Below are 19773 nucleotides of genomic sequence, written 5' to 3' on the forward strand. Positions count from 1 at the left end.
CTGAACCCAATTGAGCATGACTTTTACATGCTGAAGAGAAAACTGAAGGGGACTAGCCCACAAAACAAGCATAAGCTAAATATGGCCACAATACAGGCCTGGCAGAGATCACCAGAGAAGACACCCAGCAACTGGTGATGTCCATGAATCGCAGACTTCAAGCAGTCATCGCATGCAAAGGATATGCAACAAAAATACTAAACATGACTACTTTCATTTACATGACATTGCTGTGCCCCAAACATTATGTGCCCTGAAAGGGGGGGGGGGGGGGGGGGGGGGGGGGGGGGGGACGACGACTATGTATAAACACTGCTGTAATTTCTACATGATTAAACCAAAATGTGTAAAAATGGCCTTTATTAAAATCTGACATAGTCCATTTTAACATCATGTTTTTTTTTCTATTACAAATCTCAAATTGTGGAGTGCAGAGGCAAATAAATAAATGATGGGTCTTTGTCCCAAACATTATAGATGGCTTTATAGTATCTCTTTCTTGTTGCATCGATCAAAATGAAGCGAAAATCTGAGATTGCCTTCTTTGACCCAGTTTGAGCTGTGAAATTCCTTAACCTGAACAGTCTTTTCCCAATAATTCATTAAACTTCTCTCTCACACTTACCTGTTTCATTTTTCAGTAACTCAGCACTACCTTAATCATGTTTCGTGTTTGGAGCCTTCTTCAGACTGAAAAATTACCTGATCTGAATCGTTGTCAGTCCATACCTTCCGTGGAGGCTGCTTTGCACACTAAGTTCCTCCAGCAGTTTTGTGCTATACCAGCATCTGCAATCTCTTGCATTTCCACTACCATAATCATCTTATTTCTATAATCAAGACTATATAATTTATTTCATTGTCTTCACTTATTCTTTTATCTTACGTTCCATTTATATTTATCTTATATTTTACCTTATATACTGGGTGAATATAACATAGATTTGTGAATACTATATTTTGTTCATGACATCCATCATTAGATGTCTCCTCAGCTCTAAATGTCTTTAATAATAGTTTTGCTCTGATCTCTTATTCATCCAGAGAATGTCAGCCTTAACTTCTTAACTGCTGGAATTTGCATGCCTTGTACCTCTCAATCCCCTCTGTAAATATATTCTCAGATATCCCCATATGTTAGTAGCCCATAATCAAGACAAGGTTGGAGTATTATTCTTTCTCCAAGAAGCAATTCATTGACTGAGAGAGAAATCACTTTATCCCTGCAAAATAAATCATACTCAACCAGGTTCAGGAATAGCTACTTCCCCACAGCCATCAGGCTATTAAACCTGGCTCGGACAATACTCTGATTATTAATAACCACTTTCTGCTATTTGCACTTTATCAGTTTATTTATTCATGTGTGTATATATTTATATCATGGTATATGGACACATTTATCTGTTTTGTAGTAAATGCCTACTATTTTCTGTGTGCTTAAGCAAAGCAAGAATTTCATTGTCCTATACAGGGACACATGACAATAAACTCACTTGAACTTGAACTTGAACTTGAACTACTCCTATCTTGGTCTAGTTTAGTTTAGAGATAGAGTGTAAACAGACTGTTTGGCCCATCGAGTCTGCACCAACCAAAGATCACCCACACACTAGTTCTATCCTACACACTAGGGACAATTTACATAAGCCAATTAACCTACAAATTTGCATGCCTTTGGCAGGAAACCGGGAGAAAACCCAGTCAGTCATATGGAGAATGTGCAAACTCCGTACAACCTGTACTTTTAGTCACGATCGAACCCGGGTCTCTGGCACTGTAGATCAGCAACTCTGTTGCTATGCTACTGTGCCGCCATTCTGTTTTAGAATTAAAGTCTGCTAGATATATAATTGTCTGCTTAATGCCTCTACTTCAAATAAATCCATAAATTGTTTTCAAACTGTCAGGAAGTGGGATGTCAAGTCTCGCCTGCATTGTTCTGGTAGTGGCAGTCGTCCTTATTTGCATAAGTGATCTGGTCATTAGAACTGGAAGGGTTGCATTGGAATTTAAAGACTTAATGACATCCGTCCTTTAACAGGACAAGCAGAACTGCACTCAGTACTGCGTGTGGTTTCAACAAGGACATGTACAGTTGTCTTAATCCAAAGCTTCAGTTTTATCCAAAGCTTCAGTTTTTTTGTTTTAGTTTTAGAGATACAGTGTAGAAACAGGCCCTTCGGTCCACCAAGTCTGTTCCGACCAGCGATCCCCACACACTTACGCTGTCCTACACATACTAGGGACAATTTACGTTCATACCAAGCCAATTAACCAACAAACGTGTACGTCTTTAGAGTATGGGAGGAAACCAGAAATCTCGGAGAAAACCCACGCAGGTCATGGGGAGTACATACAAACTCTGTACACACAGGCACCAGTGGTTAGGATCGAACGCTGTAATCGAACGATCGAACCGGGTCTCAGACACTGTAAGCGCAGTAACTCTACTGCTGTGCCACCGTGTCACCCAAATGTTTAGCATTTCATTTGAAATCATTTCTACACATTGTCTCTGCAGTTTTACCATATCCACCTTCTCCAACTTCGTCCTTCTCAACACTTAATGAAAATGGTGTATACATATTAATTTAATTGTTGACCTTAGCTTTCTGATCGACATGTTTCAGCTATTTCTGTTCTTTGTATTTTTATTACAATCAATGGAAAAGCATGATTCCAATTATTTTAAAATAGACCTGGGGAAATTCTCCCACATAATCCTTGTGATTGATCCCTGGGATGGCGGGACTGTCATATGAGGAAAGATTGAAAAGACTAGGCTTGTATTCACTGGAGTTTAGAAGGATGAGGAGGAATCTTATAGAAACATATAAAATTATAAAAGGACTGGACAAGCTAGATGCAGGAAAAATGTTCCCAATGTTGGGCGAGTCCAGAACCAGGGGCCACAGTCTTAGAATAAAGCGGAGATCATTTAAGACTGAGATGAGAAAAAACGTTTTCACCCAGAGAGTTGTGAATTTATGGAATTCCCTGTCACAGAGGGCAGTGGAGGTCAAGTCACTGGATGGATTTAAGAGAGAGTTAGATAGAGCTCTAGGGGCTAGTAGAGTCAAGGGATATGGGGAGAAGGCAGGCACGGGTTATTGATAGGGAACGATCAGCCATGATCACAATGAATGGCGGTGCTGGCTCAAAGGGCCGAATGGCCTCCTCCTGCACCTATTTTCTATGTTTCTATGTTTCTATAAGAGTCTTTCATTCTGATCAACTAATCTACTTCACAGTTCAGCTCAGTATTTTAGTGAACCATGAGAGACCAGCATGGTCCCTTTATCAATTGGCAGATGACAGAAGATCTGGTGTTGTCCGCACACATGAGACGGTGTAACATTATTGACTTCACATCTGTCATTGTACAAGTTCTCACAAGACATCATTTACAACCTAATAGAAAACATCGCTCTGAATTTGTTGGCCGATTCTTCTTCTCTTTTCACCAAAAGATATCTGAGTATAAATCTCCTTTTGTACCCAAACTAGTGGCTGCCTTCCTTGAATGCTAGTGAGTTAGTGAGTTATGCAGTTTGTTAACGAGCCAGAAACATAACGATGTAGCATCATTTGACCTGCAATCATGGTGAAAATCATACTTAGTAAAATTTAGCCATTACTTACTGAAAAGGTACCGCTATTAAGTCAATAAAATGGAAGATGATATCTCAGGATATGTTGAGTGCACAAGAGCTTCTTGGTAATGGTAATGTAACAAAATTAACCTTGTTATATATTTAGCAATTGAACAGAGAAATGCATTTCTGTGCTTCGGGGAATGCTTGGCACTCCATCAATAACAAGTATTGTGGCTTATTCAGCAATCAAACACACATTTGATGGAGCTATCGGTGCCATATTAGTTTCAGTGACCTCGAGCTGGGGCCAGGTTGGGGGGACGGGGAAATGAGTCAGGGCCAGACATATCTTGGACCCCCTGTTCTTGAATCAGCCTGGTGTGGTATTCCTTTCCACAGTACTCCTTGTCAAACCCTGTTGTTGTGCTATCATTTTCTCTGCAACTCCTCAGTCTCCCTTATTGCTTTCTTTATATATATATATCTCTCCCTGTCTCTCTCCCTCTGTCTCTCTGTCTCTCTCTTTATTTCTCTCTCTCTCTCCCTCTCATCACTGTTAAGTTTCACTTTATGAAGAAACAAACATGAATTAGGACTTTAAAATATGATGGCTATTCTGGTTGTAACTCATTCCTGTTACCTGAGGTAAGATCCCCCCTCCCCCCCCCCCCCTCCCTCCTGCACCCACCGAATAGTTAAAAACTTTGCTACTACCATCCTCTGAGGAAAAGAGTTTCAAAGACTCACAACCCTCTGAGAGAAATCATTTGAATCATCCGTGTCTTAAATAGGCAGCCCATTATTTCGAAAGAGTGACGTCTAGTTTAAGATTCTCCCACAAAAGGAAAAGTCCTCTCCGCATGCATCCTGTCGAACTGTTCGGAATCACACATTTCAATCGTGGCACCTCCGAGTTCTCACCTCCATTGGGCACAACATGTTCAACCATTCCTCATGAGGCATCTCACTCATTCCAGTTATTGGTCCAGCAACCTTCTCCGAACTGTCTTGTACATTCACATTCTTTCATGGTCAGGAAACCAATAATGTACACAGTTTTTCAGATTTCACCAATGCTCAATATAAATTAAGCATAACCTTCCTAACTTTATATAAATCCCCCGCAATAAACACTAACATTCCTTTGACTTTCCGAATTACTAACTCTGCCTTCATATGAGCCTTTAGTGAGTTCAACACACACCCTAAGATCCCGCTGCATCTTGAACTCGGCTGCCTCTCACTGTCTAAATAATATTCTTTCATTTCATTCCTGCCAAAATGAATCGTTCATATTTTTCTATATTATATCCCATTGTTGTCCACCCATGTAACCTATCCTGATATCTGTAAATGATCACTATCCTGCTGCTTTCTTTGGCAGCTTTCTTCATTGTCCACAACTCCACTGATTGTTTGTGTCATCAATAAACTAACCCATCTACATTTTTGTCTAGATCATTTAAATATATCACAAACAGGAGGTCCTAGCACTGGTCCATGTGAAACACCACTGGTCATAAACCTCTGGCCAAATTGACATCCTTCCATCACTACCCTCTGTCCTATATGGATAAACTAGTTCTAAATCCAAAATAACAAGTCAATGTGGATGGATTACCATGATTGATTTTGTCAAGAGCCTTACAAAAGTCTATGTAGACAACATCCACTGCCCTACCCCCATCAGTTACCTTTGTCACCTTCTCAGAAAACTCAATTGTGTTTGTAGGACATGACCTGTGCCGTACAAAGCCATGTACAATGTCCTTAATTAGTCCACTTCCAGCAATGCACGCATCTCAAGAAAATCAAACAAAAAGCACACAGAGTCCACAGGTTTAATGATAGGAACATGATTATTGGTAAGTCCATCAGTCTAACTGGAGCTGGAAGGCATGTTCCACTAGACTTGTGAACGGAGACAGAAAGAGTAAAATGTGATCGTATTATATCTTTAAATTGTTAAGGCATCGATGTATGTAATAGATTGGCTGCACCAAATTGTGTATTCCTCCAATACAAAATTACAATCAATGTGAGGTAAACTGTTAAAGACTTTTCCTGGACTGTAGTCTTACATGTGGCAGGAGACAGTAGTCTGGAGCAGGCTGTGAGTAATGTGCCCCATTGACACTAGCAAATAACATGGGCTGAGCTATTATTTCCTGTCTGGAAAAGCCTTCACTCTCTTTGCCCTGTTGCTTGCCACTCTAATCAATTAATAAGCCATATTCATGTAATTGGAGCCTCAGAGAGCACTAATAGACACCATTTAAAAGAACAAAATAAGCAGATGTTTCACTGCTACAGCACAACGGACCTTCTTAACTAAGTGTCTCTGCAATATTAGCCAAGAGTTGTTTTGAACAAGAGCACCAGAATGAAGAAAAATAAAGCCTTTTGTGCTCATTCTTCCGGTAAGTCAACCAGCCCCGGCAATAGTTTCACATTGATGGCCTCTGATATGATTTTATTACTTTATCTGGCAGCTTAATGCAAAAGTTTACCAGCCAATGAGAGAAAAAAATTGACCTAAGAACGGTTTTTAATTAATTTTCCACAAATGGTGCTCAGAGAAGAACTGCCTCACAAAAGCAGGGATCACACTCACTTCTCCCACTTAGGAAAAATAAGAATTGATTGCACTATGACCAACACTGTGTAGTCTATGATGGAGGAGCATGAAAACGTGAGAGCGGTTTCTGAAGTTATAACTGTGCATGTGTATCAGTGTCGTGTCATAGCAGTGAGCACCAATGTCTCAACTTCATCACAGCCACAAGTCCACATGCCCGTTCCGTGGTGTCAAGGGTCTAGGACCAATGAATAGAGTCTAGCTCATTCAACGCGCGTTGTGTATTCTCCATGAGGAAGATAGTTATTGGGTTAGGTTTCAGGTGTTCTTCACTGGTTGGTCTAGTGGGAATGGATAAGGCCTGACAAAGGCTAGAAGACCAATCAATGATGTGCGCAGCTGAAGGCCTGTGGTGTCCCAGTCCACACTTGAACTATAAATGGGAAACATCAATTATCCAGGTCCAAGGACCCACTCACTCTTCCCTGAATTTAGACCAAGCTTCACTTGCATCTGATTATTGACATGAGAATTAGCCCAGCAAAGGGGGTCGGAGTCAATGGGAGATCACGAGTGTTGCTCCCCCTCTCCTGACTGGCCTCCCACCCTCTTTCACTAAACCCAGCACCCAGCACAACCCACTGTTGCCACAAAACCGTTCTCCAGATAGAGTGTCAGCAATGTGAACTGTCACCACAGCAACACGCTAGCTGTGATCAGATAGACAACAGATGGCACCGGGATTCAAAAGACCCCACACTCCCAGGAGATGCCAAATGGCATCACTAATTGTGCAGATGGAAAACTGGTTGGCTGATGAAAATAGGAGACATGTGGCTCAGGTGCCGAATTTGAATATCTTTTGAGATATGTTTCCATAAAAAGAACTTGAAAAGAACAATCTGTTTACACGATGTGTGAACTAATTTGGTGCCTGTGAGGCGGTTTTACCTAATTGGGAATATTATCACACCAGATGCGCATTTCGCAATTAAGGAAATTTTGCTTTGTCGGACTCGAACACTATTCAGATCAGAGAAGTGATGTCTTAGATCAACATCCCAGTCTTAGCTCTGACATGTGCTGGATAATTCCACTTGGAGGCTGCTTTTTGAAAACCTTTTACACCAAAGTGACTGGGGAAAGGATGTTGTCGTCTATTCCACCATAAGAGGCTTCTTATTCTCAGTCAGTGTGTAGACCTCCCGGCAATGGTCCACTAGAATTCATCTCGGAGTTTGAAAACTGCAGCATTCCTGCTACAAACCGGCTTGGCTGCATCTCATGAAGTTCAAATCTAAGGCTCGATGCATATTTGCTAGCAGTGTTAGAAATGGTTACCAGGTGAATGACTTCATATGCAGCTAACAGTAGTACCCAGGTATTCTAAACAAAATAAATTAGACAAGAAATTAAGGAAAAGCAAGGAACTGCAGATGCTGGTTTACACAAAAGGCCACAAAGTGCTGGAGCAACTCAGCGGGTCAGGCAGCATCTCTGGAGAACATGGGCAGAAGAATGGGCGAGTATCATTCTTCATTCTGATCAGCATGTTAAAAAGGATCTCCTCCGCCTAGCGGAACTGGTCCTTACCCTTAATTACTTTTTGTTTGACTCCTCCCATTTCCTCCAAATAAAGGCGTAGCTATGGGCTATGCCTGCCTCTTTGTAGAATATGTCGAACAATCTTTGTTCGAGGCGTACCAGGGCCCTATCCACCAACTCTACCTCCGCTACATCGACGACTGCATTGGTGCTACCTCCTGCACCCACACACAACTCACTGACTTCATCCATTTCACCACTAACTTCCATCCTGCACTCAAATACACCTGGACCATTTCAAACATTTTCCTACCATCTCTAGACCTCACTATCTCCGTCGCAGGTGATAGACTATTGACCGACATCCACTATAAACCCACTGACTCCCATGGCTATCTGGACTACACTTATTTCCACCCTGCTTTCTCAAAGGACTCCATCCCCTACTCCCAATTCCTCCGTCTACGCCGCATCTGCACCCAGGGTGAGGTGTTCCACACCAGGGCATCGGAGATGTCCTCATTCTTCAGGGAACGGGTGTTCCCCTCTTCTACTATAGATGATATAGGGAGAAGGCAGGAGAATGGGGTTAAGAGGGAGAGATAGATCAGCCATGATTGAATGACAGAGTAGACTTAATGGGCTGAATGGCCTAATTCTGCTCCTTCCCAAAAAAAAGATACCCCGTAACTCTGCTCTCACTCCCCATCCCCCTATTTGTAACAAGGGCAGAGTCCCCCTTGTCTTCACCTTCCATCCTACCAGCCGTCACATAAAACAAATAATCCTCTGACATTTTCACCACCTCCAACGGGATCCCACCACTGGCCACATCTTCCCATTTCTTCCCCTGTCTGCTTTCCGCAGAGACCGCTCCCTGCGTAACTCCCTGGTCAATTCGTCCCTTCCCACTGAAACCACCCCCTCTCCTGGCACTTTCCCTTGCAACCGCAGGAAATGCTACACTTGTCGCTTTACATCCCCCCTTGACTCCATTCAAGCAGTCTTTCCAGGTGCGGCAGAGGTTCACCTGCATCTCCTCCAACCTCATCTATTGCATTCACTGCTCTAGATATCAGCTGCTCTACATCGGTGAGACCAAGCGTAGATATGGTAGAAATGGCCATTGGAACAGGTTGAGTCCCAACTGGGCTTTGTGTGTAATGGAAGAGATGAAGTGAGATGTACAGAGAGGCAGGGCAGCCACACTAGGCCAACCTGCCTCTCTATCCTGCAAAATCATTGCATTCTAAAGATAGCACAGCAAATTAATGTGTAAAGGAGTAAATTAATTTATCTGAGATTTAGCTGCCATATGGCGTTTTAACTCCTACCCTTCCCAAAGGGTAAGAAGGAATTTCTTTAGTCAGAGGTCAGTGAATCTCTGAAATTCTTAGCCACAGAAGGCTGTGTTGGCAAGTCAATGGATATTTTTAAGGGATAGATAGATAGGTTCCTGATTAGTATGGATGTCAGGGGTCATAGGGAGAAGGCAGGAAAATGGGGTTAAGAGGGAGAGATAGATCAGCCATGATTGAATGGCAGAGTAGACTTAATGGGCTGAATGGCCTAATTCTGCTCCTTCCCAAAAAAAAGATACTTGGGGTATTAACAAACCACGTCTTATATGTCAGTATTTAAAAGGTTCAAAGGTTCAAAGGTCAGTTTATTGTCACATGTACCAATTAAGGTACAGTGAAACTCGAATTACCATACTGCCATACTACAAAAAAAGCAACAAGACACAAAACTACATAAAAGTTAACATAAACATCCACCACAGTGGATTCCCCACATTCCTCACTGTGATGGAAGGCAATAAAGTCTAATCTTCTTCCTCTCTATTCTCCTGTGGTCGGGGCAGTCGAACCTTCCGCAGTCAGGGCGATCAAAGCTCCCGCAGCCGGCGATCGAAGCCCCCGCGTTGGGGCGATCGAAGCCCCCGCGATCAGGGCGGTTGAAGCTCCTGCGGCTTGGAGCTCCCGGTCAGTCCCTAACCAGGAACTGCGGGATCCACAATGTTAAAATCCGCAGGCTCCCGCGGATTGATCTCCCGAAATCGGTCTCCAGCAGATGCCGCCAGCTCATCGATGTTAGGCCGTAGTGCGGACGGAGATATGATACGGGAAAAATTGCATCTCCATCGAGGTAAGAGATTAAAACAAGTTTCCCTTAACCCCACCCCCCACATAAAACAAGCTAAAGAACACTAAAACATACATTTAACACATACTAAAAAACAACAAAGAGGGAAGGAACGAGACAGACTGTTCCAAGTTATCCTCATATAACCACTTGTGGAATTGCTGAAAAAGGGATATGAGGACTTTGCCACTCCTCTCTCACCTCTGGAGTTTTCCAAAACCATCCCATATTCCCCTATCCCACTTAGGAAACCTGAACGGAAACCTCTGGAGACTTTGCACCCCACCCAAGGTTTCCGTGCGGTTCCCGGAGGTTGCAGGTGGTTGCCGGAGGTTGCAGGTAGTGGAAGCAGGTAGGGAGACTGACAAAAACCTCTGGGAAACGCATGGAAACCTTGGGTGGGGCACAAAGTCTCCAGAGGTTTCCATTCAGGTTTCCTAAGTGGGACAGGGGCATTAGCTTCTTGTCCTCCTCCAAGTTTCCACCCGGATGAGATCATCAGTGGTACAAGGTCCATTTCTGTGTGGTTCATAATGACATCTACCTCTACATTTCTGTCACTTCCAGTGTCCCATGATCATCTTCATCTTTGCATTGCCAGGGTCAACCTGACATCAAGGGATGGGTGAGTTGCAGCTTCTCCAAAGTGCAGGTATAACACGGAAGTTACTGTTTGCCTCCTTATATTAGCAATAGCTGCACCACTGTCAGATATGTCAGGTTTTTACACTACATGTGTTACTGGGACTCAGACCCACTGCATGACAGAGATTACCCTTATTTTACCTGCAAAAATTAGAGAAAATAAAGTGTTAACATTTGTGACATGTTTGCCCTGATAAGCTCCACTGTGAATGCGTCTGCTTTCATGGAAGGAATTTCAATATAATGAATGTAACCAAGTGCTTCCCAAGTTTCATCTATATCACAATCCAATCATCTCCAACTCTTCATTCATCTTCACCTGAACCCGACATTTAATTTTCAACCTGTGCCACACAATGTGAGCTAGACTGGTTTCCTGCAAAATGTTTCAACATAATTTCAGAAAAGGGGTGTTTATGAAAGAATTGCAGATGCTGGAAAAATCGAAGGTAGGTAAATAATACTGGAGAAACTCAGTGGGTGAAGCAGCATCTATGGAGCGAAGGACCCTCTTCTGAAGAGGGTCTCGACCTGAAACGTCGCCCATTCCTTCGCTCCATAGATGCTGCTTCACCTGCTGAGTTTCTCCAGCATTTTTGTCTACCTTCAGTAAAGGCAAGGCAAGGCAAGGCAACTTTATTTATATAGCACATTTCATACATGAGGCGGACTCAAAGTGCTTCACAGGGGTAAAGGGGTGGTCATTTCCTGTATGGTGAAACCCAGCCGTAGCAGAACTCAAAGGAAAGCAGGGCACGCTAGCAGTCTAAACATTTAGATATAAACCAATACGATTACAACAGTTAAAAGACATTTGTTCAGGCGGACGGATAGGAAAGTTTTAGAGGGATAGGGACCAAATGCTGGCCAATGGGACTAGCTGGAGTGGGCCGGAGGGTCAGTTTCCATGCTGTATAGCTCTCTGAGTCTAAAACTTGCAGGTACTGCTGGGAACCTGAAAGATGAACAGGGAATGCTGGAGATGCTCAGCAGGTCAGGCAGCATTTGTGGAGAGAGAAAGAAAGGTATCCTTTCAGGTAGATGACCTTTCAGCAGAATAACGTTGATTTTACTTCGGAGTCACGTGAGTGACTACGTGAAGAACCCCACTAGGACGCATGCGTGTCATATCGCTACACGCATTGCAATGAGTCACAGCAGGGGGAAGGACGTTCCCCTTTAGCGGCAGAATTTAAAAGCCGGGAACAGTAGGTAAGGAGACTCTGCGTTTTCCCACTTACCTTGCAGGTGGAAAGATGAACAGATCCACGAGACAGAAGGCTGCGAAAAAGCTGGCGGAGTTGCGGACAGCCAGCAGCAACAGCAGCAGCCGACGGCACGCCAATCTCCCGAAATGGGAACAGCTGTGCCAAACTTCGCTCCTGCACCGGCGAAGCCGGGCGGGAAAGCGAAGCAAAAAACGGACCGAATGCCAGACTCCGATGAGTCTGACTTTGAGCAGCCGCGAGCGGCCAGTGCCCGTGAGCACCGGGGCCGGTTGGAGCGGCTGCAGGATGATGAGCAGCCGCGAGCGGCCTGTGCCCGTGAGCACCGGGGCCGGTTGGAGCGGCTGCAGGATGGGGAGCAGCCGCGAGCGGCCAGTGCCCGTGAGCACCGGGGCCGGTTGGAGCGGCTGCAGGATGACGAGCAGCCGCGAGCGGCCAGTGCCCGTGAGCACCGGGGCCGGTTGGAGCGGCTGCAGGATGGGGAGCAGCCGCTAGCGGCCAGTGCCCGTGAGCATTGGAGCCGGTTGGAGCGGCTGCTGGATCAGGAGCAGCCACGAATGGCCTATGCCCGAGAGCATAAGAGCCAGTTGGAGCGGCTGCTGGAGGAAATACTCCAAAGTGGCAGGCTCCGGGAGATGGAGGCTAGCCACAGTGGGCAATTAGTAAGCCCCACAGCAGTACCCCTTGTGGGGCTGCACAGTGTCTCTCCCTTATCAGAGCACGGAGGATCCATTCTGGGCTGACCCTGAAGAGGGCAGTGCACATACCCCCAGTATGCCTGGGGTGACAGAAAACATGCTGGACATGGTGTCCCAGTTTATCCAACCAGACCAAACTGGCCAAGACCTGGAGCCGAAAATAGCGGCAAGCATTGACTATATGTCATTTAACCAACTGCAGGCACAGGCACTATCAGACACCATGGCACGACATTTACATCCAGGGAACTGCAAGTCGCTAAATGTTCCCAGTGTAAAGCAGTGCATCTGGAAACATGTGGGGACATCAATTAGAACAAGGGACTTGAAAATTCAGAAAGTCCTAAAAGTCCTAACGGCAGGAATTATAGCTTTTGCCCGCACATTGAAGGAGCAAAACATGACCCAAGACCACCAAGATGCACTGGCTTTACTCTGCAACTCACAATATGAGTTGAACAACATCAGGAAAAGTGCTATCGAACCAGCTTTAGACCCCAAATTTGCCCGCCTCTGTAAACCTGGAACCTCCAAACTGCCAATACTACTATTTGGAGGGGATTTACCAAAACAAGTCAAAGAACTTGATGAAGAGGCAAAAACACTGGGGCTCATAAAACCAGCAACCAAAAGCCACTACGGCCATAAATATCACCCCTACGGACCCCCCAGTCGGCCAATACAAACCGGAGCTAGCGCAAAAAACCAGGAACACCCAACATCGGCATTTTTTAGGCCATGGCCCAGACCGACCGTCCTAGAAAATGCGCAAACCTTCAATACAAACCCAACAACAGACCCAGACAACGGCGCCTCAACGTCCACGGAGGATGCCGAAGAAATAACACACCTACCACTGGTAACCATGGAGGTAGGTGGGTCTGGTTCCTTAAGAATTAAAGGGAGCATGAAAGTTGGTGGGAGATTACGATATTATTTGGATGCATGGAATAAGATAACTACCGACACTTAGATTCTAAGCAGTATCCAGGGTTATACCATAGAATTTATACAAAAACATAACCCTCCAGTACAGCATGTACCGAACCGAATGTTCGTGCTCACAGGTATAGAAAAATCTAAAGCACATGCTGAACTACAGCGGCTATATAAAAAAGGAGTAATTGAACACACCCAACACGAATCACAGGAATTCGTGTCCAATATCTTTATAAAAAACAAGAAAGATGGTGGTTGCCGCATCATCATCGATTTGACTACTTTAAATACCTTTGTACAATATATTCATTTCAAGATGGAAACCTTTGTTACTGCTAAGCAATTGATTTCCGAAGGCTACTACATGGCAAGCATCGATCTAAAAGATGCTTACTATACAGTACCCATAAGAGGTGACCACAGATATTATTTAAAATTCAACTGGATGGGTCAGGTCTGACAATACAGGGCACTACCTAATGGGCTGACATCAGCCCCCAGGTTATTCACAAAAATTTTGAAACCAGCCCTAGTGTTACTGCGAAAACAAAAACGCTTGGTAATGGCATATCTAGATGACATATTTATTGTTGGCAAAACTTTGGAATTGACTGAACAAGCAGTAACAGCCACAAAACAATTGTTTGAAGAACTGGGCTTTATCATCCATCCAGTTAAGTCTAAATTAACGCCTTCAACAAAAATGGATTATCTGGGGTTCACCATTAACTCAGTTCTCATGTCAGTGACTTTGCCGAAAGAAAAGGTAACAGCCTTAAAAGAGGCTTGCAGCGAAATCATTGACATCACCAAACCATCCATTAGACTGGTAGCTAGAATAATTGGGAAAATAGTGGCTGCATTTCCAGCCACACAATTTGGACCTTTACACTATCGAAATTTACAGAGAGCAAAAATAAGAGCACTCAAAATTAATGGTGGCCATTTTGACAGACCAATGAAGCTACCAACAGAGGCCATAATGGAACTAAAATGGTGGGAACACAACATCAAGTATTGTTCCAATCCACTAATTATCAGCAACCCGTCTATGGTACTACAAACTGATGCCAGTGCACTTGGTTGGGGAGCTACCAATTCCATCTCCAGCTGTGGAGGGAGATGGAATGCACAGGAGGCATCATTATTAAAAACACTGGGCATAAACTACCTGGAAATGTTAAGTGCATTCCATGGCCTTAAGTCATATTGTTCTGGGTTAAATCACCAGCATGTTAGACTACAAATTGACAACACCACCGTGGTAGCATATATCAACCATATGGGTGGAAATAAATCGACACCATGTGACAATCTGGCCAACACAATTTGGCAATGGTGTATCCAGAGAAATATTTGGATATCAGCTACCTACTTACCAGGTAAACTAAATTTAGTGGCAGACACCAGGTCACGCAAATTCAATGAAAACACGGAATGGATGTTGGATAAAAATGTATTTGCTGAAATTACAGCACGGTATGGAACACCAGATATCGATCTTTTCGCATCCAGGCTCAATCACCAGTTATCAAATTATGTTTCATGGGAACCAGACCCTGGGGCAGCAGCAACAGATGCATTTTCGCTGCATTGGGGGAAATTGTTTATTTATGCATTCCCTCCTTTCTGCCTCATCAGTCGGGTATTAAGGAAAATACAACAAGACTCTGCGTCTGGTATTTTGATAGTACCCGATTGGCCTACTCAACCATGGTTCCCGGTGATACTAGACATGGTATTAGAACCATGCATCACCATCCATCATAGACCAAGTTTACTGGTCCATCCGGTAACACAGGAAAGTCACCCCTGTCATAAACATACAAACCTATTAATTTGTAGAATTTGAAAGCGCCACTACAACACCTGGGACTGACGGACCGAACAATGGATATGACTGCATCGGCCCACAGACAGTCCACCAAAAAACAGTACTTGGTGCACATCAAGAAATGGGGGAAGTACTGTCACGACAACAACCTCAACCACAGATCAAACAACATTCCGTCTGTTCTGGAATTTCTGGCAAGCCTCCACTATGATGAGGGCCTCAGCTATAGTGCCATCAACTGCGCCAGAAGTTCTCTGTCAAACTACCTGTGGCAAGGAACAGAGCGGCATTCTGTAGGGACACACCTCCTGGTAACCAAACTCATGAGGGGCATTTTCAATACTAATCCCCCAAGAACCAGGTACACCCAAATTTGGGATGTGAGCATTGTATTGACCATGTTGAGGAACTGGTCTCCACCTACAGCTCTGTCCCTACAGACACTAACGATGAAAACGGTCATGCTGATGGCTTTGGTCACGGCATAAAGGGTCCAGTCACTACAAAAACTAAGGCTGGACAACTTGACTATTTCATCTGGGAATTTGACTTTTCATATCCATGAATTAATTAAACAGAACAGACAGGGATCAGCAGGGCAAAGAATAGAGTTCCGGGCCTACCTGACGGATGATCGTCTCTGCATAGTAACTCACTTACTATTATATATGGAACATACAAGAATCATCAGAGGCAAAGAAATGGCACTGATAATCAGCCACAAACAGCCACACAAAAAAGTGACAGTCCAGACCATCTCAAGATGGCTAAAACAGGTCCTAAAAAAGGCGGGAGTAGATACTAACATTTTAAAATCTCACTCCACCAGGGCTGCAGCTACATCAGCAGCAATACAGTTGGATGTTCCTATGGACTAAATCCTCAAGACTGCAGGATGGTCAACGGAAAGAACGTTCCAACGATTTTATAATAAACCAGTTATTGAACCTGGAACATTTGCAGAAACACTTTTAAATTCTGTAATATGATTTTACCCCATAAATAGGGGCTATGATTTGGTGTTAATAAAATGTTGTTATTTTAATATCATATTGATATCTAATGATGTTAACACTATTCTCCCCATAATCAAGGCAGATGTGATGCATGGACTCGTTTCCACGGCATGAAATCACAGAGCTTTAAAATCTTCACGTAGTCACTCACGTGACTCCGAAGTAAAATAGTAAGATTAAACGAGAACTTACCAGTTTGAAGTTTGATCTTTATTTTATGAGGAGTAACGTTGAGGGAATATGTGCCCTCCGCTCCCACCCTTGATCATATACTCAACTGGTATCTCTTCTCTAATCTTACTATGTTTAGTCATTACAGTTATCTGTGATTTCACACCGCTGCTTTGAAGAATGACACGCATGCGTCCTAGCGGGGTTCTTCACGTATTCCCTCAACGTTACTCCTCATAAAATAAAGATCAAACTTCTAACTGGTAAGTTCTCGTTTAATCTTACTATTCTGCTTCACTGTGGACGACAGATGGCACAATAGGCTAAGTGTTCGGCTGGCAACCGGAAGGTAGCTGGTTCGAATCCCGCTTGGAGTGCATACTGTCGTTGTGTCCTTGGGCAAGACACTTCGCCCACCTTTGCCTGTGTGTGTCCTTGGGCAAGACACTTCACCCACCTTTGCCTGTCTGTATGGAAGTAATTGTGTGAAGCACTTTGGGGTCAATGCAAGTTGACTAAAAATGTGCTATATAAATAAAGACATTATTATTATTATTATCATTCACTGACCTGAATCATGAACACCATTTCTTCTGCGCAGATGCTGCCTGGCCCACTGTGTAATTCCAGTTCTTAGGTTTTATTTCAACCTCTTAATAGAATGAATCTGGATGTGGTGAAGAGAGCTCACTAACAGGGAATGGGGGAGAGGACTGTGCAAACTGCTGTTTAAATTACGAAATTACTCTTTAAATAATTGTGCATCATTCAGAGGTTGATGACTATCAGGCTTCGTCACTGCAGCTGGTATGTTAACTCTGGGAGTTGGCAGGTAGCCGTGAATCGCAGTGGCAGATGCTTTACTTTTAATTGGAGCTGCAGGTCACAGAGCTGGAGTTCCCGAGACACCAGCACTAAATGCTCGTGTCCTTTCTCGTGCCCCATCAGTTGTACGCTGACAGCCCAGCTCACCAGGTCTTCACTAGACCCAGGCAACGAGGTTAGGCGGCCGTTATCACTGATCTGTGACCATCACTTCTTCTTGTTCCAGGTGTAAGTGCAACATGCACGCAAACAGCTGCTACTTCAAGGAAGGGATTTTGATGTGCGAGTGTGATCACAACACGACGGGCCAAGACTGCGGAAAGTGCAAGAGGAACTATAAAGCCAAATCATGGCGCCCGGGCAACTACAGTCCATACCCAATGGGAACAGCCAACAGCTGTATGTATCTTACTCCTTCCTACAGTGCAGGCATGCCATGTGTTCTGGAAGTTTCTCCACGATGCCTCATTAAAAAGGCAGTACAGTTGTATGCATGAGTAGTGTCTGGGATTTGTTACTGCCGGGAGACGAGATGAGACAATAATCCGTCTCTTCCCAATGCTCGATTCTTTTTCAACATTCGAAAACTCTGCAGGTCTCCCTTCTGTCACTCATCTTCTGTCAACAATCCCAACATCACAACCATGGTCAGATGCACCAACTGAAAGCCCAGGTTATTAGAAGCAGTTGTTCAGAACAATGACAGCAGTTAGCAAGGAGTTCCTTTGTTCTAGACAGGGCAGCGTGGTGGCGCAGCGGTAGAGTTGCTGCCTTACAGCGCCAGAAACCTAAGTTCGATCCTGACTGCTGGAACTGTCTGTATGGAATCTGTACATTCTCCCTGTGACCCCGTGGGTTTTCTACTGTTGCTCTGGTTTCCTCAACAATTCCAAGAACGTGCAGGTTTGTAGGTTAATTGGCTTCTGTAAATTGTCCCTGGGGTGCAGGATAGAACAAGTGAATGGATGATCACTGGTTGGTGTAGACTCAGTGGGTCGAAGGGCCCGTTTCCACACCATATCTATACACTAAACTAAAGATTAATCCCACCCTCAGTGGTATAGAGGATAAAAATAGGAGTTCTGAATAACATGATTTGGTTAAATCCAGGCACAGTGGAACTCATCAACAAATATTTTTTTGTCACTGTTGAATCTTGTAGAAACCTCTGAAAACCTGCATGAAATTCAAACCAATTTCAGGGACGGTAGCAGTCATGATGTAGTTTTATAGGACTTTGGTTTAGCCTCATTTGAAATATTACCGCAATTACTCTATTACAGGAAGGATAATCAGGCTTTGGAAAGGGTGTAGAGAGAAGGTTTACCAGAATGATGCTTGGATTAGGGGTAGTTAGCTACAGGGAGAGGCTGGACAGATTGGATTGTTTTCTCTGGAACACCGGAAGTTGTGGGGAGACCTGATAGAAGTATATAATATCATGAGAGGCATAGATAGGGTAGACAGTCAGACTCTTAGTCCCAGGATGAAAAAAAATCAAATACTAGAGGCCATAACTTTAAGATGAGATTGGCAAAGTTTACACAAGATGTGTAGGGCAATTTATTTGACACAGTGAGTGCCTGAAACACACTGCGGGGTTTGGTGACAGAAGCAGTGACATTTCAAAGACCTTTGGATAGGCATAGATATGCAGGAAATAGATGGATATGGATTATGTGCAGTAGATAAGTGATGGCCTTGGCATCATGTTTGGTACAGACATTGTGGGCCGAAGGACCTGTTATTTTGCTGTGCCGTTCTATGTTCTAGATAGAATATAATCCTGATCCAACACAAAGTAGTACTCCATTCTCTAAAACGTGTGAAAATCAAGAGAGAGGAAACTGGTTGAAGGCCATTTGTTCTCCATCACTAGGTAACACTATCCTAATATTGGTGAAGGTTTGGGACTGGAATTCTGGCTCATACCTCCCCTATTAATTGTTGAGGTCGAGGTTGAACAAGAAATAAAGCACATCGTTTAACAACAGACAGAAAAATGTCTTGAGAACAGTTTTTGTCTCAACTGGACCTGTGATTTTTTTAAAGTCGAAGTCTGAGGCAGGAAAGCAAACATTGCAATTTATCCACTGCCAATACTGACATTTTCAACAAGGCAACTTGGAGATGCTGGTCCTTAGAGTCAAGATATTAATGTACACGGCTTGCTGTACATTTATTGATTTTATCTCTGCAAAACACCTTGGGATGATTTCTCTCCGTGTTAAAGGTGGCCTATAAATATAAATTATTGCCTTTATAACAGTGACAGAGATCTGCCACAGGGAAAGGTTAAAAATCTGCCAGATTAATTGCTCAGCATCTCTCCATTCCCACTGGGGGAGGATGCTCGAACACTGTGTCGTGGAAAATCTTAGGTCTAAAGAAAGGATTTTGTGTGTAGTGTAAATCTCCCTGTTCTTCCCCCTCAGAAGCTGACCAGCTTGCTGTTTAGTTCTGCTATTTTCAACTTTTATTTCAAAGATATTATAATTGAAATGTCTAATTATTGTCTAATATAATTGGAATTTTCCCTATTGATTCGTTGT

General features: G+C 43.7%; 1 protein-coding gene across 1 annotated transcript in view; it reads left to right on the forward strand.

Moving 5' to 3' along the window:
• The window catches only part of ntng2 (netrin G2), an 89908-nt gene that overhangs the window by 30837 nt on the left and 39298 nt on the right, over window positions 1-19773 (forward strand). The window contains exon 4 of the mRNA XM_033048633.1: window positions 17448-17620. Within this exon, the coding sequence (XP_032904524.1) occupies window positions 17448-17620 (173 nt within the window). The remainder of the gene's footprint in view (window positions 1-17447; window positions 17621-19773) is intronic.

The sequence above is a fragment of the Amblyraja radiata genome, chromosome 32 (assembly GCF_010909765.2).
Source record: "Amblyraja radiata isolate CabotCenter1 chromosome 32, sAmbRad1.1.pri, whole genome shotgun sequence".
Lineage (NCBI taxonomy): Eukaryota > Metazoa > Chordata > Chondrichthyes > Rajiformes > Rajidae > Amblyraja > Amblyraja radiata.